This window comes from Bactrocera tryoni, chromosome 4 (genome assembly GCF_016617805.1).
Source record: "Bactrocera tryoni isolate S06 chromosome 4, CSIRO_BtryS06_freeze2, whole genome shotgun sequence".
In the NCBI taxonomy this organism is placed as follows: domain Eukaryota; kingdom Metazoa; phylum Arthropoda; class Insecta; order Diptera; family Tephritidae; genus Bactrocera; species Bactrocera tryoni.
In genome coordinates, this window is record NC_052502.1 from 45,113,020 (window position 1) to 45,139,751 (window position 26,732).

The 26,732-nt window shown below is 37.9% G+C and overlaps 2 protein-coding genes across 10 annotated transcripts in view; one reads left to right on the plus strand and one right to left on the minus strand.

Moving 5' to 3' along the window:
- Window positions 1–6,889, plus strand: part of LOC120774120 (troponin I) — a 29,311-nt gene extending 22,422 nt beyond the window's left edge. For 5 of the 8 annotated variants that reach the window (XM_040103490.1, XM_040103484.1, XM_040103485.1 and 2 more), the window contains 3 exons: window positions 94–137; window positions 1,190–1,331; window positions 4,172–4,373. In XM_040103490.1, coding sequence (XP_039959424.1) covers window positions 94–137; window positions 1,190–1,331; window positions 4,172–4,243 — 258 coding nt within the window. In that variant the 3' untranslated portion in view covers window positions 4,244–4,373. Of the gene's footprint in view, window positions 1–93; window positions 138–1,189; window positions 1,332–2,112; window positions 2,156–4,171; window positions 4,374–6,183 lie in introns of those variants that run through there. The other 3 variants (XM_040103488.1, XM_040103489.1, XM_040103487.1) reach the window with 2 other exon arrangements.
- Window positions 6,890–8,732: 1,843 nt separating this feature from the next.
- The window catches only part of LOC120775296 (E3 ubiquitin-protein ligase highwire), a 163,520-nt gene continuing 145,520 nt past the window's right edge, over window positions 8,733–26,732 (minus strand). For both annotated transcript variants that reach the window (XM_040105412.1, XM_040105411.1), the window contains exons 21-32: window positions 25,270–25,383; window positions 25,037–25,145; window positions 19,926–22,872; window positions 19,539–19,862; window positions 17,926–18,092; window positions 16,406–17,854; window positions 13,855–14,233; window positions 12,736–13,766; window positions 12,317–12,658; window positions 10,181–10,645; window positions 9,922–10,115; window positions 8,733–9,852 (exon numbers count right to left, since the gene is read on the minus strand). In XM_040105412.1, the coding sequence (XP_039961346.1) occupies window positions 9,369–9,852; window positions 9,922–10,115; window positions 10,181–10,645; window positions 12,317–12,658; window positions 12,736–13,766; window positions 13,855–14,233; window positions 16,406–17,854; window positions 17,926–18,092; window positions 19,539–19,862; window positions 19,926–22,872; window positions 25,037–25,145; window positions 25,270–25,383 (8,005 nt within the window). In that variant the 3' untranslated portion in view covers window positions 8,733–9,368. The remainder of the gene's footprint in view (window positions 9,853–9,921; window positions 10,116–10,180; window positions 10,646–12,316; window positions 12,659–12,735; window positions 13,767–13,854; window positions 14,234–16,405; window positions 17,855–17,925; window positions 18,093–19,538; window positions 19,863–19,925; window positions 22,873–25,036; window positions 25,146–25,269; window positions 25,384–26,732) is intronic.

Below are 26,732 nucleotides of genomic sequence, written 5' to 3' on the forward strand. Positions count from 1 at the left end.
GTTTTATTTTTTTCCAATTTTTCCACCTACAAATATTATTTGGCTGCTGTTTGTCGTATTGGTTGATGTTATGGAATCTGCTATTTACTATAGATCAACGATCTCAATGCCCAAGTCAACGATCTGCGTGGCAAGTTGTAAGTATCACTAATTAGATAATTTATTTTAACTAGTTTTTTTGCATAGAAAAAATTAAATTTATTATTGCAGAATAAGAAGTATTTGGTATTGTTCTATAAAGAGTTCTTTATTGATCCATTTAGTGAAGAATGAGTGATGAGATAAATTATGTCTGAGTGTATCCCCTATACAACACATTGGCTGAGAGTGTATACCTGTTGATCACGACAAAAAATACCCGCAGGGGCCAATGTATCAAACAAAGCGCAAATAATTTTTTTGCGTGACACCTGGGAGTATATTTTTGCCGCAGTCACACTGGCAGCCAACGTGTGAAAAACTCATTCTATAAAAAATCCAACTTCTGAAACAACTTTGAAACCCAATTATACAAAATCGGTGATAGATTATTTTACGTTCTTCCTCTACCTTATACACTCGCAGATTTATATTACAATTATACCTGCCTGTTACAATTACATATATCAGTTGTTTGTTCGATAGGCAACTCGATAAGAGTTTAAGTAAGGTGCAGACTGCCAATATATGTACATATATCTAATACTAAACTATTTATATGATTTTATGCATACTGCATGACTTTGCTGGATTAGGTTATGTTATAGGCTTGATCTAAAAAAGATGGATCTCACTTGGATAGATATCTGTCTCTTGTATTACTACCATAAACTTCTAAAAGTTGATCCCCAGATCCTCATAGTTAGATCGTCGAAGCGTTTTGAGCTTACCACAAATTTATTAAGACAAAAATAATTTTCTAAAACACCTTAGAAACCTGATAACAAAAACTGGTTATTATAGATTATGCTTCGTTCTTTCTTTACCTTCTGTACTCCGTTTTACTCACAAATTTTGGCTTCGGTACCAAAATAAAAACACACCACAGCTAATCTAGGATTTTGTTAGCCAGTACAAATTAGTTTAAATTAGTTTATACATATATTCCAAACAAATATATACTATGAGAAAAAAAAAGTAAATAAATCGTCTCAATCGAAATATCTGCATTTAATTAACATCGTTTTATTGTTCTCTTTTCAATTTTTAGCGTGAAACCAGCCTTGAAGAAGGTCTCCAAATATGAAAACAAATTCGCCAAGCTCCAAAAGAAGGCCGCCGAATTCAACTTCCGTAATCAACTTAAGGTTGTTAAGAAGAAGGAATTCACATTGGAGGAAGAAGAGAAGGAGGTGAGTTGGAAGATGTTTTTTTTTTACTAAATTCGTATTGTATTAATTACACAAGAATAAATTATATTTTTAGTAAAAAATTTAGTTTTTAGTTACAAATTGTAAAACGACACAAGACCACAACTAGAAGTTTAGCTGCTACAAGTTCGTCAAATCTTAAATGTCACAATTATATGCTTTGAAAATATTTCTTTCCATATTTCATAAATTTTTTCGCGTTAGATGTAAGTCTAGAAAATTTTAACTTTAATTAGAGTAAAGCTTCCAATCTCAGCGCTGAGATATTTTAATGAGTAGAGAAATAGCGTTGTGTAGCGGGTTATATTTCCACCCTCGCCAGGGCATCGAAAGGGACCGATGAAGAATTTAAAGCATCCCTCAACCTACAGAAAAAACAAACTTTGATTTTTACTGAATTGATTCTTAGTGAGTTTGACACTATGCCTTATTTTGCTGACGTCACATTAGCAGTATTTAGCAGCTCATCCTTTTCTGTGCATACTCGTTCTGATTACTTGACTTTTTTCTTGTCCGCAAGCAATGTAATGGAAAAATTTTATTCTCACACTTACTGGCTAGGAATACTATAATAAAATTTCATGAATTATTAGGTATATTATATTAATAATTATTTATTTTTAAGTAACAAATGTTTTTTATAATTATGGTACTCTTTTTTCTAATATATACTCTAAATTGTACATAAAACACTTTTGGTTTTATAAAAAAAATCTAATGCTTTCTTTTCCAACGCTAACCACAATACGTCTGCGCTCTATAGAAAAAGATAAAAGATGCTCAATTAAAGTCAACAGTCAAAAAGTGTAAGAAATTTGTGTACAAAATACCAAAATTCCAAAAACAAATTTGTTCAGTGTCAATTTGTAGTGTGCCATTGGAATATGTTTACATGCATACATATGTACACCGGAATTGTGTTGCAAGATTTTTTTGTTTGGAAATAGCACACTCATAGCAGCAGCTGAGCACCAAAATTTAATGAAACATTTATTTTATGTCCATATGTTTGGCATGTAATATTTATACAAGTGCTAGGCATGACGCTCAAAAGCAGACTAAACTCAAGTGAAGTAATGAAGCAAGCGCACAGTGGTGTCGACTAGTAATTATATAATTGTTTTGGTTAGTGTGAAACAATAAAAGAAATAACCTCGAGTCAGGAAGAGATAATAAAAAAAAAATTTAATTCGAATTTTTTTTTGAAAAATTTGAATAAAATTTGTTAATGCGAAAATTTTTCAAAACTTTTTTTAAACATAACCTTAAATTTTTCAGTGCGTTATTTTTGTAAAATTAATCAAAAATGTGTACATTTACATAAGAGCTTAAATTATATAGTTGAGTATCATAAAACGATCAGATTTTGTTTTAGAAAAGCAACTTTACTATCATATACGAATTTTGAACTAATTTTATAAAATAAAAAATCCTTAAAAATGAACTTCATATTTCTGCTGATTTTTCCGCGGAAAGCGGAAATTATTTTGGAGTAAAAGATATATATTCATATATAAATTTTTTATATTTACATGTATAAAAGAGTCAATGTGGTCTATTGAAGAAAGCTTATTAATTGGTAGAAGAGCACTTGAAATTTGAAATGTATCTATGAAAGCAGTATAATTAAGGCAGTAGTAAGAGGCTTTTTCAATTTTGATATATCCTGTATTTTTTCGGACTTTATTGATTGTTCAAAAAAGAATCAATTATTCCAAAATGCTAAATTTGTTTAATGAATTAATTTTTTTTATAATATCTTTTTATATAAAATATTTTTTATAAAACATTTTTTTTGACATATTTTTTTTTTATTTTCATGAATATTTAAAAAGAAATCAGTTTGAAAAGGCTAAATTTCTTTAATGAGTTTATTTTTTATACGAAATATTTTTTTATATAGATCGGAATATTTTTTATTGAATGAATTTTTATGAAATTTTTTTTATGAAATTTTATTTATAAAATTTTTTATTAATTTTTAATAAATTAATTTTTTTATGAAATATTTTATATATTTTTTTATTATAAAATATATTTTAATCTTGTTTAATGAATTAATTTCTTATATAAAATATATTTTACTTATGTGGTTATTCAAAAAAAATTCAATTCGAAAATGCTAAATTTGTTTAATGAATTAATTTTTTGTTACATATTTTTGTTTCTTAATTTTTTAATGAATTAGTTTTTTATATCAACTATTTTTTTATGTAAAATATTTTTTTATAAAATTGTTTATAAAATATATATAGCTTTTTAAATAAATAAAAATGCAGCTTTAGTATTGACGACATTCACGTGCAAAGACAACAATTCTTAAGAAAATTAATTAAAAATCATAAAGCCACTTTCTAACCTATAACAATGTCATTTAGAATCACACTGCGTTGCTTCAGGCGTTATAAAAACATATTGACGAGATCTGCTTTTGGGAATTTAACGAATACGTACTTGTGGATGACTATGAGCAAGCAAAAAAATCTGCGTCATTGAATTTTTCTTCATAAACTATATTTCTTTCCTTGCCTAAATTGTATACTTGTTTTGTATACCCTTCACCAATTGTGCATCCCGTCACGTCCGCATGCCGCCCTTTGCACCTCCCACCTTTAGTAGCAAGCATACACATGCCAAAGTGTAGTGGCACTGTATTTGTTAGTTAAATATGTGTAGCAAATATTTTTATTTTCTTCTTTTATTATTATAAATATATGCGTATGTATATGTTCGTTTAGTTTTTAATGTGTCACCATGACTATGAACCACTGTTATTTGCAATTTTATACAAAAACGTGTGTTTTATCAACTCTTATCTGCAGAAAAAACCCGACTGGTCCAAGGGCAAACCCGGTGATGCTAAGGTAAAGGAGGAAGTTGAAGCCGATGCCTAAGCTCGTACCCGACCTGTGTGTGACTCCCGCCCTAATTATAAATTTTATTTAAAGTTTTTTATTCATTCAAACAACATCAGATTTATGAATATACTTCATTATTTACAAATATATATTTTTTAAAAAGTAATTTTAATTGTTACAAACCAAAAACAACAAAAGCACTACTCTACACTTTAAATCGCCTTCTCTAAATTCTCAAAAAAACAATGGTACAGCAACAAAACCAAAAAGCAGTTGTATAGAAATACTAATTAAAGCAAAGCAACAGCTGTTCAATGCAGTACTAGAAAATTATTGTGTTAGTTAATAACAACAAAGAAATACAAAAAAAAAATTTTTTAAAAATTATCAGAAATTGACGCAAGCAAACTTTTTTAATTGTAATATATAAACAAAACAAAAATTAAAAAAGAAAAAACACAAAAAAAATTTAAAACACCAACCAGATTTTTGTTATCACTTTTTTGATTTTTAAGTGATTTTAATTCATTATCGAAATAATTTATAATTGTTAGTTTTTTTATACTCGCTTTTCTATTTTTTTTTTTTTATTATGTAATATTTGAATTCAATTTGTTATTTTGATTTGAAATCCAGCAAAACTCTTTTGATTCTATTATTGAAACCATTTCATTAATTTTTACTTACCAAATTGTTTATTTATTTATTTATTTATTTATTAATTTTTTTAATCCATTTCATTAATTTCTATTTGTTAGAGTGCTGTTTTTGTTCTTCAAAATATTTTTTTTTTATTTTTTTAAATTGTTATTTATTTTTTTCAGAATTTTTATTTCTTATTAATTTATTTATTTTATTTTTTTAACTTTCTATTTGTTCGTAACACTATTCAATTTTTTTATTTATTTCTTTACTTTTTTTAATTTTTATTTATTTATTTTACCATAATTTTTATTTTTTATTGATTTTTTTTATATTATATTTATTTCCATTACAATTCGTGTAATTTTTTTTAATTATTTTTTTCTTTTCTATTTTGTTTTTTAAATTTAACTCTTTTATTTTTTTAGCTTTTATTTTTTTATTATTTTATCTTATAAAAGCAATTCACACTTTTTTACTTAAGCTATTTATTATTTATATTTTTCGATTTTGTTTTAAATTATTGTAAAAAAAACAATATTTTTAAATTTTATTTATTTTTTTTATAAAGTTTTATTATCTAAATTTATTTATTTTGCACATTTGTTACGTTTTTTTAATTTTTTATTTTTGTATATTATTATTTTTAATTTATATATATTATTATTAGTTATTGTACTTTATTTTTATTTATTTTATTTTTTTATTACTTTTCCTTTATTTTTTTAAATATTTTTAAATTTTTTTCTTTGATTTCATCGATTTATTTCCATTATTTTAAGTTATAATTATTTATTTTTCTCACATAATTATATTATATTTTTTTATTTTTATTTCATTTTCAATTTATATATTTTTATTTTCCAAATTATATTTTTTTGCATTTTTTTCTAGTTTTATTATTTTATTTGTATTATTATTTTTTTAGAAATCCACCCAGCTACACTCAAATCGCTCACAGTTGTAAATATTTTTGATTTTTGATTATAATTAAGTGATTTTTGGCTGTTTCCACTCGACGATTTTCTCTTTAAGTTTTTGTACGAATTTTTGGTTTGAGAAGAGTCCAAATGAGTCGAACCCCATCTAGTTATTTACCCGCACGTGTTGTATGGAATGAAATACATATGTACATATGAGCCATTATGAGTCATGACAATCCCAACCAAAGAGCCAAAGCACCAACAAACCGTTATCTCCAACAAATTGTATGCGTCCCTAGATGATGTTACCACCATCATGTCTCCGCGCACTTTGTCCGCCAATCCGTGTGCCCTTAAGAGCTTCTACACCCACACAAACATATAAAACTTAATTCTAAACGATTCTTCTAGGATCACGCCCCAGAAACACCAGCATAAAATCATGATGTACGAGCAATTTGGCAACATCGCAACGGGTGTTGTTTTTAGCAGAGAAGCAGCACAGTTAGAACAATACCAACAACAACAACAAATATTTTTAAATATAAAGTTATATGTTTATTAAGTGAAAAGAAAAAAAAAACAAAAAAATATATACAGAAACCCGATTTTTATTATTATTATATATAACAGTAATAACAAAAGCAACACCACCGAGCAAAATATTGGCAACTGGCAACAGCAACGGGGGGAAAGCGGCACAAATTCGGTAGAAGGCTTAAAAACAAGTGATTTGCTTTGGAAGTAGACGCTCAGCATTAACCAGCAGCGGTGTCTACACTTACGCGCAAGCAATTAGCATAATAAATTGCACACAAAAACTAATGATATAAATCCCAACACAGATGAATTTAGTTAAAACAAAAATTATAAAATATACTCATTTATTAGTAATGACAATTTATCCTAAGATCGCGTCGAACGAGATATTTCGGCGCATTGTGGTTTCGGAATGGCATCTTCTTTAATTATTCAATTTATATTTGTATTCAATTGTGTTTATTGTAAATATGGTTGACCACACCACACCACAACAACTTACTGAATGTAAAAACGAGTTAAACCAAGCAATAAATGTGAATTTACTCAATTGTTGGCAAAGTACAACAAAAACAAACAATTTCTTTTATTTAGTAGTATTATTTATTTTTTTTAACAATAAAATAGTAAACAGTAGGTTATTTTCAATAATAAATCTTCATCGGAATTTACTTTCTGCATTAATTATTTGCGCTGTTCAGGGCATAAAAGGGTATGAAAAGCCGTAAAATACCTGAAATAAAATAATAATCAAAAAAATTGGCAAAATACGAGACAAAGAATATTCTTTCATTTAATAGTATTATTATTTCTTTTATAAAATAATAAAAAAAAATTGATAAAAATCACGCAAAAATTTTTCACATTAAATTATTTTTGAAATATTAAAATAAAATATGAAAAAATTTAAGTTTTTTACTTCACATATTTTAAAAATATTTGATTTAATATTAAAAATATTTAAAACGAAAAAAGGCTATTGAAAAAAGTATCACTACGTGGATCACCCGTTATATATAGTTTAAAGGAGTTTCTCTTTGGGTCTAAGAAACATGGTGGCAAACTAAATTTGCCCTGTTTAGGGTATAAAAATGTAAAAAAACCGTAAAATATCTGAAAAAAAATAATAAACAAAGAATTGGCATAGTATGAGACGAAAACGATTTTTCAATTAATAATACTATTATTATTTTTTTTAAAATGTATTAATAAGAATTTTTAATAAAATTCCCACACCAATTTTTCACATTAAACATTTTTGAAATGATTAAATAAAATATTATATAAAAATTATTTTTTTTTTACTTGTAAAAAATATTGATATATCATAAAATATTGCATTTAATATAAAAAATATTTAAAAAAGTCGTAAAACACCCGAAATTTATAATAAAAATCAAAAACAATGCCAGCGGCGCATAAAAATCGAATCGCCCTAGTGAGAGCAGCGACGCGCCGCTTTTGTCCAAAATTCATTTTTGCCCCAATGCACTAGGCGACCAGAAACCCAACATACGCAGCAAGTGGCTACCTGTTAAACTACACTACCTTACCAACACTGCATACACTCAGTTACAGTGTAGCACACTTTCAGGCACCGGATGCTGTAACGATACAATATTAAGAATACAATATTCATTAAGTAAAATTATTTAAGGAAATACGGAGCTGCAATATCTGCGCTAAACGCTGTCCACCAAGCTTAGGTAGGCGTGGATATTTACTAAAAGACAATAAACTTGTAGTAAGCATGAAAAACAACAAAGTTAGTCAACACCAAACAGCGCATATACTCTTTATGCTTCTTTGCTGGCATATTTTTTCTGAACTCATTTTTGGAATGCCTTCATACAGAGAAAGTAGATTATATATAATCCACAATATATAAAAGATGTATATACATCGATTATATACTAAAATATTATACATATAATAGTTTATAACATATAATCTATTCTCTGTTTCATATGCGTACAGTACGGCTGCGTGCGTGAATTAGGTCGTCATAGCAGTTTGCCGACATCCGTTTGCCTGAAAGCATGCTACGTGCTGCGTGGGATGCCCATGTAGCCGCTCTATGTGTGTGTGCGCTAAATGCAGCAGCCGCCTGCTGTGCCGTGCTGGGCGCCTGTTGCAATTTCGACGATTTAACTTTTGTGAAAAATGCGCCAACGCCGCCGCTAGGGTGGTGAGCGAATTTTTTTTGCGCCAATTTTTTCAAGGTTTTTTTGAGATTTTTTCAATTGCATGAAATTTTTAGCAAAAAATTGTCATTAAAGCGAAATGTTCAGCGGAAATTTGGGCAAAAAATAAAAAAAAATCGATTTTATTAATTATTATTTTTTTAATTAAAAAAAACTTAGTTGAAACAGTTTTGTGTGCAAATATGTATTTATATATTTATTTAGTGTACACAAATATTATTTATTGCAAATGTTTATTTTGAAATTTCGTCTACATTATATTAGCACATGCGCCATTGACGATTCGCTACACGTTCGTGTCTATAAATACGACTACATGTTGACATATATTCAATAGTTATGTTTTAGTGTTTATATAAGTAACTTAGTGTTAATTTTAGCACATTAAATATTGCAAATGTTGCACATGCCTTCAAAATGTTGAGTATTCTAGGCGCAACGGGAATCTAAATATACGCGATTCTTTACGATTACAATCATATAAGTATGTATGTGTGTGTGTGGCTGTGTGAGTTTAAGAGTGCATACGCATTGCTATAAATTTAAACCTAATGCTAACATACAGATTTGTAGTAAAATCGAATAATGAGATCAAATAAAAATACTTTTCGTTTGTGAACTAGAAGAAAACGAATACAACTACACACATTTCCTTAGCTTCTATTCATTCCGGTTGCCCTCGTGTTCGTCGGCGTCACGCAGCACCAACTCAAAGCTGCGTTCGTTGTCCAAGTCCAACATTTCCACCTCGATCCACTCCTCGAGCGGCATTAAGCCCGCCTCCATTTGAAGTCGCTGCGCTGCGGCCGCCTCCAATGCGCCACCGCGCAGTTGCTGCAACGCCGCATCATGCTAAAACGTTTGCGCGTTGCGACACACACCGCACCCCAGCGCGAACTCCTCACCCGTTGGTGGATGTATGACGTGCAACGGGCACTCGTCGCCCAACAGTTGCTTGGCCTTCGGGCCGGCCGGACATTGTGGCAGCTTATTCTTCGGTATGTTCGTGAGCCGTTGGAAGTCATCGTGGCAGGTGTCGCAGAAGTGTGTGGTGCCGAAGCAGAAGAACACCGCCACCGAGCAGCAGTAGCGACATTTGTATTCGAGAAAGTCTGTGCCATGCTTGGGACACATTTGCGCACGCGCCACGTCCGAACAGCCGCCGCAGACCAACTCTTGCGGATCGAATTTCTCGCCGATTTCCGCGTCACAACGCGCTTCGCCGCCATAATAGGCCTTCTGGCACTTGTAGCACACATAGTAGGCGTAGCGATCCATGGCCAAGTTGGTCACGTCCTTGGAGTCGGTATCCTTGACGATGCCCTCGTATTTCAAACTGCAAAGTAGACACATTTTAATGAAACAATAACACTGGATTATTGAATATTTGAGGTGCCAAACTCACCGCATCAACGCCTTGCGCTTGACGTCCTGCTTGAGCGCGTTAATCGGCTCCAAAATATCGGCGAGCAGTGCGTGCTGTATGTCTGCTTTGCAAATGGGGCACAAGGAGAAGCCAAAGGTGATGCGTGGACCGCTCCAACGTTTCTCAATGACAGCTTTGCAGCAATGATAGTGGAAAACATGACCGCACTCGAGCTACAAATCACAAAAACAGTTAATTAAATTAAGAAAATAAATGATTGATAAAAATATTTGCACACCTGTATGGATGGCGCACACGAGAGCGCCTCCACAAAGCATATCATGCACATGTCGTCTGCATCCTGCGTCAACTTCGGCTCATGCAGCTCTTCGGCGATCTTATTTTCGCGCTCGTGACACACATGCTGCAAGCAGGGCAAGCATTTCTTCTCATTGGCCACACCGCCGCACGGATGATCGCATGACTTCACTTTCATACACGAATTGGCCGCATGCTCTTGACATTGCGCATCGGCGCACACGTTGCCGATCTCCAGCAGCCCCGAATTGCCGGTAATTCCACAGAAACGGCAACGTCCTACCGCCTCTTGTGGTCCGGATATTATTGTGTGACTGCCATCGCGGAATTCCACCATTGCCTTCAGCGTCTTTGAGTCGGCTAAGGCGAGTAGCCAAAAGAGTTTAGTGCGTCCGCACGACTCATGCAGCTCGACTCGTATGGCTTCTTCTTCTTCCTTGCAAACCTGTTAAGATTAAATTAGTCGTTAAAAAGCAATATTTACAGACATTTCAGTGGTACAAAGTTATAGGCCAAAATCTCGGCTGGTCACTACTTAGATATAAGACGATACGCCGCAGTTAAGCTAAGATATTATAGAATTTATGAGAATTATATGCAATGATTAACTAAATGTTAATGTTGTGCTGGTAGTCCACACTTGACGGACTCCAGACCAATCGTTCCACAAAGGTTGAAGAAGAATAAAAGTAGGAAGAGGAAATATTGATTCGCTTATTCTAGAATTTAATGATATATGCTTAGAATAGTGGTAACGACGGGATGTTGTTTTGTAGCGGCAGAAAACATCCTTGAGTTGACAGTACTAATTTAGATGAATGCCGAGTTTACAGCACTTCGCGGGATAAAAATTCGGGTCCGTTCCGGTTTCCGTTGACCCACCTGTCTTCGGAATGGTGGAATACATTTCTGTAATACTAATTTTATTTTCCAACTAATACCCAATTGGAAAACTATTTGGTTGTAACGGGTGATCCAAATAGAGGTTCTTTTTTATATGGCTTTTTTTCAGATCACGCGTGATTCGTGTCAAGCTGTCATGTAACTTTTATTCAGTACTGTTTGACATTTCATCATGGAAAGACTTACGTCTGAACAACGTTTACAAATCGTTCAACTTTATTACGAAAATTCACATTCTGCAAAGAATGTGTTTGCGCGCTCTTCAGTCAACTTATGGTCATCTGCCTGCTGAGTGTACTATTCACAACACCATCACCCATTTTCAGCATTCCTAGCATTTATTATTGGATAATATTCGACCGAATAGACCACGTCTAGCAACCAGTGAAGAAAATATAGCAGCCGTAGCTGAGAGTGTATATGAGGGATCTCAAACTGAAAGCGTACCATTTTTTTTTTGTTTTAAAACTTCTGCAAGAACTGAAGCCGCTCGAACTCGCTGCGCTCTATGAACTCTTGAAAAGTTCCAAGAAGATCCGATTTTGTTCAGTGATGAAGTCTTTTTCTGGCTCAATGGGCATATAAACAAGAAAAATTGTCGTATTTGGGTCGAAAAGCAACCTGAAGAGATTCAAGAAGAGCCATTTCATCCAGAAAAAACAACGGTTTCCGCCAATGACGACCGTTATCGAGCCATCATAACCTACTATTTGATGCCTGAAATCAAATCTCTGCGACATTTGGTTTAAACAATACGGCGTCACTTTCCACATATCGCATCAATCAATGGATTTATCGATAGAACACTTCGGTGGGCAGATAATTTCACGGTTTTGGCCGGTCGATTGGCCATCAAGATCGTGTGATATCGCACCGTTAGATTTCTTTCTTTTGGGGATACGTAAAATCTGAAGTGTACGCGGACAAGACAATTCCGCTTTTATTCAGGTGTTGGATGATGACGTCATGCATGTCATTCGTCAGTTACCAGTCGAAATGCTCGAACGAGTCATAGAAAGCTGTACTCAAGGGATACACCAGCGGCCAATATTTGAAAGAGATATCTACAAAAAATAAATACCAAAAGATGTTCTTCCGAAGGATAGTAAACATTCCCAATATCGAATACAATTTATACAACAATCTTTACTTATATGGAACCAAATAACGGTTTTCCGGCAACATCTATCAGCTACTGCAATCTTACACTTACCGTCCGCTTATGCATCCGTGTTTTGCGATTTAAATGCAAAAATCGATCACAATCGCCGCACAGCGAACCACAAGTCTCGCACTGGATTATGGCAGCAGTTTCGCCATCATCGTGGTTGGTGCACATGGGACGTGTATCGGATACCTTAGACCACTGGCCGGACGACAATTTCTCCACATGATCGCGATCGAGCACACAGAGGCTAGCGAGCGCCAACCACATGGTGGCGGTTTTGACGCAATGTTCCGGATTGCGAAAGATCTCATCCAAACGCGTTAAATTCAATACAGACTCCGCAATGGCGGCTTTGGTGATCTGAGACCATTTTTCGCTTAATTTACCCTGTGCGGAAATAAAGAAAAAATTTAATTTTTAATAAAATTTACATTGAGTAGCAAAAAATATTCGGCAACACTTACGCTGGCTAAATCGCGCACGAGACTGATAATACTTTCCGCCTGCTTGGTGGATATAACGCCATTCAAAAACCAACGCTGATTGAGATTTTTTTTATGCTCCTTCTTACTCGCTTTCAGTGTCGAACGGCCCAGCTCATATTCGCCACTCTCCACCTGTTGATCGAAACGGAAGGGATGCGTTTTTGCCGAAAATTCAATGGCATCACCGTCGTTGGCGCTCTTCTCACACTCAGCGTCCGCTTTTGCTTTTTGCGTTTGCTTTAACAGGTGCACAGATAAATCCAACGAACTGCAGAGACGCACGAAGGAGGGTGTCTTCTCCAGACTCGGTTTGCTTGAAGTTGACTTCACTTTGACTTGTAACTGTAGCGCCTTGGCGATGACAGCCAAAAATATGTCCAACAAACCCAAGCGATTCATATCGAAGTCGGCCGCGCTTTGATGTGCAATATTATAATCGGCTGGCGGCAAGCGCTGCACACCCATCAGTTCCGCGAAGCTCTCTGGCGAAATTTCGGGTAGTATGCGTCGTAGCAGCGCTGTCACCTGCCGTTGAACGCGATCACTGCCTGTATGGAGCAGCGTTAAGAGATCCTTCAGCAATCCGTACTGATGTGAGAGATATGAGCGACCGACGACACTGCCCGAGAGCGCCAACACCATGCTGAGCATTTCGAAGCAATAAGTGTCGGGCGCACGATAGCGCTCCGAGCTGGTCTCACTCTTCGGATCACCCGTCGAGGTGGCGGACGTGGTGTTGGCATGCGTGTCTTTGAAACAATTCGCCAAATTCACAATCTCCCAATCTTCTTTGGCGCGATGCGCTTCCTTTTTGATCGCATGCACAATATGCACAATCACTTGCTTCTGCAGGTGTGAGAGCTTGCTGCGCGAGAAGAGTATACCAACCATGTGTTCGCGCAGATCTAGCGAATCGGCGAGCATTGAAGCGCCACTTGAATCCATGCCGAGTATGGATTGATGGCCGGCATCGCTTGCGACGTTGCTGATCAATTTGCCAAAGACTTGACCTGCAGAGAGAGAGAGACAGCGTTTCAAATACAAAATATGTTTAATTTATGTTGGCTATCATGTTAAGCCGTTAGATTTGCCACCCACCGGTTATTAGTCGGAAGACACGCAGTGTTTCAGACTCGCAGATCTGCTGTTGTATGCGTAAGGCGTTTGTCAGCTTCAAATTTGATTTGAGTGTGTTACCTGCATTACCGCTCGCAGCCGCAGAGTGCGCGCCGCCGAAATGCTCATTAAAATGCTCGTCGAACCCACTCATAATGCTTGGTAGGCCGAGCAATTTGATTTGTCGCACACGTAATGTATTCTCCGGACCGTGGAACTCCAAGCGGAAGTGAGTATAAGACTCATTGGTTATTTTTGCGGATATCCAGGCGCAAGCTTTTGGATCAACATCAACGGACTTGATAAGATTCGTATCGCCCAACGATTGGCCAGCATAAAAAACCACATTCAGCACTTTGTTCTAAAAGAAAAATTAGGTAATATATATCGGGTGATTTTTTTGAGGTTAGGATTTTCATGCATTAGTATTTGACAGATCACGTGGGATTTCAGACATGGTGTCAAAGAGAAAGATGCTCAGTATGCTTTGACATTTCATCATGAATAGACTTACTAACGAGCAACGCTTGCAAATCATTGAATTTTATTACCAAAATCAGTGTTCGGTTCGAAATGTGTTTCGCGCTTTACGTCCGATTTATGGTCTACATAATCGACCAAGTGAGCAAACAATTAATGCGATTGTGACCAAGTTTCGCACTCAGTTTACTTTATTGGACATTAAACCAACCACACGAATGCGTACAGTGCGTACAGAAGAGAATATTGCGTCTGTTTCTGAGAGTGTGGCTGAAGACCGTGAAATGTCGGTATTTTTTCAAAGATGCTGTTGGACGCAACGTTACGGTGAATGGCGATCGCTATGGTTCGATGCTAACAAACTTTTTGTTGCCAAAAATGGAAGAACTGAACTTGGTTGACATGTGGTTACAACAAGATGGCGCTACATGCCACACAGCTCGCGATTCTATGGCCATTTTGAGGGAAAACTTCGGAGAACAATTCATCTCAAGAAATGGACCCGTAAGTTGGCCACCAAGATCATGCGATTTAACGCCTTTAGACTATTTTTTGTGGGGCTACGTCAAATCTAAAGTCTACAGAAATAAGCCAGCAACTATTCCAGCTTTGGAAGACAACATTTCCGAAGAAATTCGGGCTATTCCGGCCGAAATGCTCGAAAAAGTTGCCCAAAATTGGACTTTCCGAATGGACCACCTAAGACGCAGCCGCGGTCAACATTTAAATGAAATTATCTTCAAAAAGTAAATGTCATGAACCAATCTAACGTTTCAAATAAAGAACCGATGAGATTTTGCAAATTTTATGCGTTTTTTTTTAAAAAAAAGTTATCAAGCTCTTAAAAAATCACCCGATATTATGATAAAAAAAAGTCATTGAATAATAAAACTCGTTGCAAAGATATTTCTTTCTTCCTTTTGATTTGACTTTACAGAGAACCGAACATTATTAGTAATCGAAAGAAATCTATGACATTGAGGATAACGTAATAAAAAGTCGCGTTCTATTATAATATTTTCCGACTCGGGTTAAAGGTAAGCAGCCTATTGCTCAGTCAGACTGAAAAAGAGATAGGCCGAAATGCGTAAGTATGAAGATCTTGACATGCTGGCCGACAGGGTAATTCTCGAAAATTCTACAAAAAAAATGCGGCGACTAACAGAAGGTTTCAAGACCGGAGCATACTCTTGTAGAACCCCCCGAGGTGATCTAGTAACCGATGCCCAGAGCATATTAAAACACTTTTCCAGCCTGCTGAATGGCAGTGAAAGCATAACACCAGGAGATGTCGAACCCGATTCCCCAATCGACGACGATGGAGCAGACGTTCCATTGCAAGACCATGAAAACGTTAGAATAGCAATTACCCATCTAAAGAACAAAGCGGCAGGGCTGATGGATTAATGGATCCAACGCAGAATAACTGTTACCAATAGGTGCGACTTCGGACTGAGTAAGCTTTTGAGAAGTAAAGTCCTCTCTCAACGCAGAAAGACCAAACTCTACAAGTCACTCATTATTCCCATGCTGGTAAGTCGACGCTACGAGTTTTCGAGCGAAATGTTCTGCGGAAGATTTATAGTCCTTTGCGCATTCACCACGGCGAATACCGCATTCGATGGAACGATGAGCTAAATGAGATATACGACGCCATTGACATAGTTCAGCGAATTAAAAGACGCAGGCTAGGTCATGTTGTCCGAATTGACGAAAACACTGCAGCTCCGAAAGGAACGAAGAACTCCACTCCGTTGGAAAGACCAGGTGGAGAAGGACCTGGCTACACTTATTAGAATCCGATTCCGCGGTTTGGGACACGAAATAACTCCAAAGAAAATAGTGCTCTTCCACCAGGAAATCTGACCGGAAATTTTCTTTTCTCAAACGGGTTAAAGAAGTTGGTTACGTTTTCCGAAAATTTCTTAGGTTAGGTAAGATAAAGCGGTCAAATAATTTCGTCACTATCTTATACTATAAATATAAATTATTGTTAATTTCAATGGAAGGCAGCAAATCCAAAAATAACAGAAGTAAACATTTTTTGGCTCACCTGTATGTCCCGACTGTTGTCGATGTGCACCAAAACCACCTTACACGTGTATGTCAGCTTAGTCATCGAGATCTCAATGATCTTGCATTTATTGCGATCCTCCTCATCACTTTCCCAAAAAGTCTCAGTCGAGTTGTCCGTCAGTGATTCGGCCATGGCCTGACGTGATGACACTGTAACCTCAAACATGCCATTCAAGTCGGAATAGCAAACAATTTTAGCACCCGCAACAACAACTGCCGCACCGCCAACATTCTGGAAATTATGCTCCACATCATGCATGCCCGCAGAATTGCCAACAGCAAAACCACCCTCAACGGCTGACGCACCCGCCATGCCCATGCTCGACACAGCCATAACATCATCTTGCTCATCGGATTTCGAAAGTATCTTCGAAATATTGCCGAACACATGAGAATTGTGCAGAAATTGATGATCGGTCTGGCGAAAACGTATGCCGAAGCATTGTATGGCGATGCGTTGCAAGGGTGAACCGAGCGGCAAGTAGAGCGTAAGATCGGCCACAGACTGCAGAAATACATGCAAGCTTTGTGTTATTAAATGTGAGAAACGACCGCTGATCTGCGTATAGGTGACGGGGTGCTCCAACGCGGGCTCCACATCCTCGTACTTGCCATCAATCATATCGACAGCGGATATAGTTAGCGAACTGACGAACCACCACATGAGATCGTGTAGGCAGATGCTTTGCGTCACCGACCGCAATAACCAATTGATCGCTTGTAGCGAGTAAATGCGACAGGCGGCTATGCGTAGACTGCGCTTCATAGCGTAGCGCAGCTTCTCCAGATCATGTTTTTGTGTAATGAATGCCATTGAGGGACGTTGCAACAGCGCATTCACCTGTGAGGCTAACTCCATTTCGAGGAGCGTGTTTGATGTATCCTTATCACGCATAGCGTTCGCCCTCAGCAAGGCGCTGCCGCTCGAGTAGTCGTATTCCTTCGTTTTAACACCACCCATTTCTGCTGTCTTCAGTTTCTCCTCATTGTCATTACCCTCCGGCTGGTCGACAGAATGTGAGTGCGTTTTCGTACCGCTCATGCCGCCTTCGGTGTTCGCCAATCGCTGCACAGCTGGGTGTACAATACTGCTGTTCAATATACTTTCCGGCACCAAGCGACGCAAATTTTCCGAAGGATAGCAGATGAGTAAAGCGCCATCGCTTTCGCTGGTGGAGTTATTCCGTCGCCTGAACACGACTTTGGTCTGTTGTGCTTCGTCTGCGTTCGCTGCGAGATTTTTCAATTGGAATGTGCCTTGCTGTTGAGCCAAGGCCCAACCTTGACCCATCGAGAAACTGCGGTGGAACTTCGAGAGCGTTCCGGTATTTGAGCCACCACCGCCGCCTTGCTGGGCGCTCATTGACCCCGTCATTATTTCGTAATTATTTGGATCGCACGATTCGTAAGACATTTCCGAAAGTGGCTGGTAGAATTGGAGTTCAAAAAAAATATTATATATTATAGGAAAAATGTGAGAAATGTCATCGTACTTACCCGATCAAATCCATTTTCAGTGGCATTCAAGCCGAACATCTCGTACGGCAAATCTTCGTTATTCGCCACTCCCAGTGATTCCAAGCAAGCAAATGTTTCTGGCGCCAGCCAAATGTGCTCCGGAGAGACAGAGCTCCCCGCAAAGCTTTTACGGTACGGTGTTGAGCCTGTGAAGTAAAAATTATTGTGTCCACGTGACTTTTAAGCGGTGCAGCATATAGCCATGAAAGAACTTATTATGAAACCTATTATAGAACAAACTTGCAAAATTTTGGTGGGGATTACGACATTAACCTACAATTAAAGAATTCCAACACGAGTGCTTCAAAACTGATTTAATCAGAAGGCGGAACTGTCCGTTCAAATTTAACAGACCGAAATCGGATAAAAGTTAAAAAGACACTAAGCCAAATAGTTAGGTTATTTCGAGAAGGCTAAGGTGGGCTTTGGAATATGCAACGCTATATCTTTCCCATTCAAGGGTGGATCAAGTAGAATCTACAAATCAGTACCAAAAAAAAATCATCTTCTCAAAGAGTATCATTAATAAGGATGAAGATCAAAAAACGAGCATATCTTCACATACACATGATATATGCAGACTAGATGTATAATTCTAGTCGAATAGTCTCCGATGAATGCCACTAAAACCCGAAGATATAGTAAACAAAACCAAAACGAGATCCATCATGTATGGAACTCGCTGTCTTTTGCCTGGCCATTCCGGGCACGCTTGCAGAAGTCCAGACGCTAAACCCAACTGTAGACAGTTTTCAAGCAAAAATCGGCCGATAATGCTGCAATTTCACGTTCGATATTTGTACGAAGTTCATCAGTCGTCGCTGGCTTGTTGGCATAGACCATAGACTTGATATAGCCTCAGAGGAAATAGTCTAACGGCGTCAAATCGAACGACCGAGGCGGCCAATTGATTGGGCCATTTCGTGAGATAACAAGTTCACCAAGCTTGGTTTTCAATAAATCGATTGTGACATTCGCCATTAGGCTTTTGGCGCCGTCCTGTTGGAACCACACATTGTCCAAGTCCATATCATTCAATTCGGGCCAAAAATATGCGGTTATCATTGAGCAGTAGCGATTCCCATTCACAGTAACGTGGCGGTCTTGATCATCACGGAAGAAGTACGGCCCAGCGACGCCGCCGGCGCATAAGCCATACCAAACCGTATTTTTTCGGAATGAAATGGTGACTCATGGAGTTCGTGTGGATTTCTACCTGACCAATAACACATATTTTGTTTATTGGCGAAGCCATTCAGCCAGAAATCAGCATGGACGCAGTGCTCTTAAAGTTGAGGCCACTGATTCTGAATTTCGTTAGAAAATTTTAATAATTTCGACTTGTTGGATCGTACATCTTTCCATGATGAAATGGCAAACCTTACTTAAGAGAAATGTTAAAAGAGCGGGAAAAAATTAAATTAAAATAGCAAACGACGCCATGTTTTCTGTCCCTATCGGTCTACTTTTGTAGCGTCCCTATTGAAAAACCCCTTATAATATTAAATCAATATACCTATGTCTGTATAAGCCCCGTTTGGTCCATACCCACACTAAAAGAGAACTAAATATTTTATTCATATGCCACTTACTGCCAAACTTTCCGCTCATCCGCAAACCAATACGACTATTACGCGCCGAATCGCCACGACTTGTACTCGGCTTATTCAAATCGGGCATGTTGAAGTGTTGATGCTCGACTACGACGGGCATTTGTTGAGGTGATCGTTTGCTTGACGAAATCATATTGAGCGGATTTGCGCCAGCGACGCTATTGCCACTTCCCGGAGCGTTTAAAGTAGAAGCGCTTGAGGAGAGCTCAAGCAAGAATGTGGCGTTTTCACGCATTGTTGTATAAATCTCGGAGTTGGCGATCAGTGACGTTGTCTTTACGCCGAATAAATTTAGTTCATTTGCTGCAAAAAAAATTACAATACATCGAACAGAGAACTTAAAGTGCCATTTTGAGGTATACTTACAGGTAAGTACCACACCCGGTGCATTGTTCACATTGTTGACATTCTTACTTGCAGTCATGTACTTCTCGCGGCATTCATCGCACATCAAGAACCAACTGGACGCACCCTTGCCACCCTCACCGCAGTTACCGGCCCAACCCTCACAGAAAATGCCCACAGAATTGTAACCTTTGCCTTTGGCCGATTTCCCACAACCGGAATGTACGATGCGCATGTGATATGTCACAGGTATTGGTAGAAAAACCTCGCAGATCTCACAATATGTGCCATCGTCCTTCTTCCTCCGTCGCATCTTCTTCGCCATATCACGCTCGTTAGACTCATGCTTTTCTTTCACATCCGCACTTGGCTCACGTGTGGGCGTACCATTGCCACCAACAGCAGCGCTCACACCGACACCGACACCGGCAACGCCACCGTTCTTCTCGCGATCCATTATATTCGTTTGCATCAGTTGCACGCAATTGGTGCACACCTGCTCCCATAGATAGACAAGACAGCGCAGCGCTGGTGGCAACACAGTCACCACTTCGGGCAACGTGTGTAACTTTTGCTTTTCACCACCCTCCGAATCTTCACCGCCACCCGCTCCTGAACTAGCTGTTAAATTTTTGCGATGCTTACGATTATTCAGCGAAGAATTGCCGCTCTTCGTAAGCGTCTCCAGCGTCGAGGGTCTGATATTCAAATAGGTGCCAGCATTTGCCACCTCAACTGAATGCCGCTGTTGTGCTTTTTGCTCGCGTGACAGCTGGAGACGGCTATCTTTGGAGTCACGGCGTGTCACAACTGTGGCGCCCTCTTTGGGAAGCGTTGGATGAAATTTGAGAAAACTAGCGCATGCCATAGCATCATGCACGAGTCCCTCATGCCAAAGGAAAGCCGCGAACACAGCGCGTATACTTTCGGCTAACGATGGCGGCATTGCACGTTTGATCGGCCCAATAACACTGCGTTTACTGGGCGACGATTTTGGCACCGCTGCTGAATTCAGAGAAGCCCCAGCCTGATTAAGTGGGGGCGGCCAGACTGGTGGGCTCGAGTCGTCTGTGCTGGCAGTAGTACTCGCTGTCTTCATCTCGCCAAATAAGATTTGATCCTGTGTGGTGACGCCACCCCCAGTGGTGGTTGTTGTAATCTGTAACATGCTCATATCATCTTCGAGTTGTGTCAAATCGGGCTCCTTAAGCGCTACAGCGGCATCAACACCACGACTCGAAGGTGATGTGGTACGTCGTAGACTGGACATCAATTTACGAGGCGAATGCTTTGGTGTCGAAAGTAAAGCAGCCGTCTGTGATGGTGTGAAGCTTGTCATACGTATTGTTGATATATCAAATGTGGCCGCAGCAGACAAGGGTGCATGTTCCAACTCCTTCGAGCTTGAATCTTGTGTAAGTGAGCTAAAGAGCCCTGAAGTTTCCGAAGCTTCCGTAGATTTTATGCTAACGCTCGTTGACTCAGTAGAGCTTTTGCCAGTTGCAGGTATTTGTACAGGACTGGAGCTGCGTGGTACACTGCCTTGCGCATGTGCACTGTTACCATTGCAGCGGGTATCTTGTCCACCCATTACGCGTACTAACTCACGCACAGAAACCGTAGACATTACTTCAGTTACGTCTGAGCGCTTACGTTGATGTTCCTTGGCCGGCGAGGGCGGTCCACCAGCAGCGGCAGAGCCTGGACCATCCAAAGTGTCACCTTTAAACCATTTCTGTAGAGCTTGTAGTTTAATAGCGCCACCACCGACGACGCCAGCAATAGCCGAACCGATTTGTGATGGACTCGTATTTTGTAATGAATGCAAAGACAGTAGATCGGCTTGCTGTTGTTGCTGCGACGATGAGGTGCTGTTAGTCTGCGTTGAAGATTGCATATCGAAAACCTTTTGTATTTCACTATCTTCGGATTCCGACTTTGTCACGCTAGGGAATAGAAATGGATTTGTGGAGGTATGTGAAAGTTCAGATGACTTTGGCGGTGTGAAACGATCTTGCGAGAAGTCAAAGATCTTCTTGTTTGGAGACACGGATTTTGTCTTGGATGGCGATTCAATTGGTACCGGTGAAACGGGTGATTCAACATTATCCAACAAAATTTTATGACGCGGCTTAGAAGCGGACTTTCCACTACCACCACCACTACCAACTAGCATGGCAGTGCCAACACCAGCCGACGCATCGGTGGTACTGGTGCCGGTAGTGGTGGTTGTAATTGTAGTCGTAGTTGTCGCTGCACTCGACGTACTACCAATCTCATCTATTGGATGTAGTAGAGTCCGCCCGAAATGCTGATTATACTGCAAACACCACGCTTCAGTCGGATACCAACCCATTGTACAATGTTGCCGTATCGACTCCGTCGAAAGTCGCAACCATACACCGTCGTCATTCTCAATCTCATCGATGAATGAAATGACGCCATTCAACTTGATGATGCCCACCTGCTCGGACTGCAGTGTGGGATGTGAGCGTATGCGTAAACCCGCCGTGTTTTTGGTGAAAAATTTACGCAACTTATTAGGCGGTTGCGGTTTCTTCAACGCTTGTTTGTGTGAGGGTGGTGGTAAACCGCCTTCTTTCACCTCCACACGATAAACTTCTTCCAAGAGTATGCCATCAATGTTGACTGTGAGGCAATAACTGCCGACTGAATTTGGCGTCCAGTGTACGCTGAATGTGCCATCTTCCAAGTCTTGCGCGTAGAGCGTCTCGGTGATGCGTGTCTGTATGGGACTGCTGAAGCGCAACTCTTCAAAAGAGTAATTGCCGTAGGGTTTCATAAATGTTATGGCTTTGAAACACATTTTCTCTTTAATTGTTGGCTCGTAGTTAAGGCGAGGTGGCGGCGGCACTCCACCGTATGAAGTGTTGTCCGTATAAGAGCCGCGTCGCATTTTGATGTTGCCATTGCCAGAAGCGCCGGTCGGAATGGCTTTGATTTCCACCTATAAGTGAAAAATATAATTAAACATTATAGTTCACTTGAAGTCTTCAGTTGGGGCAGGTTTTCCTTGGATGGTAAAAAAGGCGTATTTTACCGTTTGAGTATACTCTGGTCAAACTCACATATTGGGAGGGCTCATTGACTAACACCTAAAAGGGGTAATGGGAAAATCAAGGCTCATATGTTCATTATGAACGTCTAGCAACGATGGTATAAATCTATCATCAGCGAGGAAGTAACTCTTATGCCCGCCAGCCTAGAGACAGTATCGGTAGCCCCGAAACTAAGCTCAAATGTAAAACGACAAACACTTATTCATCTTAAATCTCTCGATTACCGAAACAGATATACTACATATCTATATAGATATATAGATATAGATCTTTGCATAGACACTAGCGATTAAAAAACTTTTTCTTTGATAAATAATGGATTTCTTATAAAAATTGAGATTCTACCCTCACAGAAGTATTCAATCTTGCATTTAAATTTTAGAAAAAGCACTTTTTATGGTAAAAATACTTTCAATATGGAAGACAAAATTACAACAGGAAGATTTCAAAGAGAAAAGCTTCCATAGCGCGTTAGAGAATGACATTGAAAATGTTCTCTCCAAATTGGAACTAGATATCTTAAAAACTCTTCGTTTGAGAGTGTAAACCGTTTTGAAAAACACCATTCTGAGAAAAACGCGTTTAAAGATTGGAGTCACTCCGTTCCCCACTCTGTTTCCTTTATACAAGAAACGCTGTAACGACCATAAAAACTTGAATTTCGATTTCAAAATTTGAGAGAATGTTTATTACAGTGTATACTATCCGATATTGCAACAAAAAAATCGGTTTCTCGAAAATTTCACACTGAAACGATCCCTTAATAAAACTATTATTAATTTTGATTTGCTACTATTAAATGAATTATTTTCTCCTATAAAGTACTCATTTATTTCAGCTTAAACACTACATACATATGATCTTAGACATACATACATATCGGAGACCCATAAAGGTTTCAAAAAACTTAGCTACAAAGCCATTAAGCCGTAACATACAAAAAAAAAGTTGTTGTACTTGTCTATCAGTAAAAGTATACTAAGACTCTGTGCCAAATGTCACATCAAAATCATCATTATTGTTTAGTATACGCTTTTTTTTCTGAAGCATACAAAGTGCATTCTGCGATTTTTACGACGAGTGTAGTTATTGAACAAAAAGTTTCATTAAATTTTGTGTGATCGATTATTAACAGTCAGAGATCTTCCTAACATCGCTGGAATATCGGTTTGATAAGTGAAAACCATTTTGAAAGATAATTTGCGCCTAAAAAAAGTGAAAGCACGATTGGTTCCAAAATCACACAATTTTTTCGAAAAACAGCGTCGCGTTAAAGTCTGTGACACAGTGCTTTCCGATTACCAGGATGCTGGGAAACGTATTATTACTGGCGATTATATAATCTTGGATCTTAGCTCACCAACCACCAGAAAAAAAACGTCAAAGCAGATCAAAAATCAAGGTTATGTTGACAGTTTTCTTCGATTATCGAGGTGTAGTGCACTTCAAATTCTTTCCGTCCGGCCAAATTGTTTACAAGGAATACTATTTGAGTGTTATACGTCATTTACACGAAGCTTTTCGTAAAGAGAGGCCGAAATTATGCTCCGACAAGGCTTGGTTTTTGCACCACAGAAATTTGTTTTTAACAACGTTTCGAGGATTGGAAAAACGTTGGCACGAGTATATTTGGTACAAGTGGGATAACTTTGAGGAGGCCGACATAGAATATGAAGAATAAATTAAGAGCCTCAAAATTTTTAACAAAGTCTTAAAATTTTTTGCTCCTAGTAAGTAGTATTAAATGTCATCCTTTCCAGTTAGTTTCTTTTTTTCCTTACTTATCAATTTGCTAAAAATTCTTTCATGAGTAATGAACGATTCTGGATCTAGAAGTATAATACAGTTGTGCAACATTAGTTGCTCTAACGCAATACAATACTGAACACATTGCATAAAATATCCTAAGTGATTTTTTTGTCGAATTTCCATTCCACACCTGTTTGTATGAAAATAGAAGTTCTCTGAAATTCATTTTAAAAAGCCTTAGATGTAATACTCTCCAAATTAATTTGTCTAACCAATATAAAGCAAAACAAAATGCAGACTCACCTTCAATTCGGGCACCAGCACAGCATCGCCATATTGATCGCGTATGGTCACAGTGATCTGGGTTGGCCAGCCATAACGTAACGGTTCGGTTATTGTATTTAATTCACATCTAATTGGAATCAAAATGAAATGAAACGAAAAATTTCGTAATAAAGAAATCAGTAATGTATATATGTATGTAACCAAATAAAAATGCAATAACAAGAAATTACGTGATAAACAATGCAACTTACTTATTTGGATCGAGACGTGATTCCGGTTGCAGCCAAGCAGCCAAACGAGCGCCAGACGAACCCGGTGCGCCACTAATGAAATCTTTGAGAAATTGACGTTCATTTGATTGGGAACTGAAATGGCATAAAAGGAAATAAAGAAGAATTTAATGCATGTTGGAGAATGCTTCACACAAATTGCGTGTGTTTAAAGTCACAGTAAAATTCACTTGCTAAGCGAATTAAGTAATCTAATCATTTTTCATTTAACAGGTGGAGCGATGGTAGCCGTGGACATTTATTTATTATACAATTAGAAACACTACACACTGAAGCCAAAAGTGGCTATAAATTTATAAGAAAAAAGCACTTAGCTATAAAGAAGCCGCTGATAGTGGAAAATCTTCGAATTAGAATTAGAGGTTTTACAGCAAAAAGAAAAACCATTTATAATTCAGAGTGCGTCTGCGCCAATCATTATGAACAAACAATTTTCTGACCGTTTCTTTAACTGGTTTTCATCGGCTTACGGCTTTTTTCTTTATGGCTTTCCTTACAAAGATTTAATTTTAACCCTTTCAAGTTCGTTGTTGGTAGCTGTGTGCTGTGAGAAAATACAAGTCGGCTTTTAAAGCCAGTGTTGCCGCTTAGTATATAAATGTTAGACAAAAAAATATTACTAAATATGTATGCTACGTAGAAGTCTTCTATGATATTGAATAAGAATGGTTCATTACTTATACATATTATATTATTTAATCAACTCGAAAATCTGCTTAAATTACAAGAGAATCTCAATCGTTTATATTAAGAAAAATTTAGACTAAAGAAGAAAGCTTCAATTCGCCACTTTCCTACTCGCTATATTTAAGCTTAGGTAGAATTTGAATGCAATACAAAGGGGTCTTCGCAGAATCTCTTTTTATACTATCTATATAAGGTTCTATCGAGCGTATTGTATAAAAGATTAAAGCCCGCCGTCAATAAATATTATCTGTGTGGCTTTAGACCTGGAAAATCAACAACCAAATCTTGGAAAAGATCCGTGAAAAGAGGATCGACACACGCCACCTCTTCGTTGACATCAAAGCTGCTTTTGACAGCACAAAAAGGAGCTGCCTTCATGCCGCTATGTCTGAATATGGTATCCCCGCAAAACTAATACGGCTGTGTAAACTGACGTTGAGCAATACAAAAAGCTCGGTCACGATCGGGAAGGACCTCTCCGAGCCGTTCGATGCCAAACGAGGTTTCAGACAAGGCTTGGGGGTCGCCTTGCGTCGTGCAACTTCTTCAATTTACTGCTGGAGAAGATAAGAGAGCTTAATCGAGCAGGTACAATCTTCTATAAGCTGCTGGCGCACGACGATGATATTGATATCAGTGGCCTCAACATCCGCGCTGTTCGTTCTGATTTCTCCAGACTGGATAAGGATGTGAAACAAGTGGATCTGGTAGTCAACGAGGGCAAGATGAAATACCTC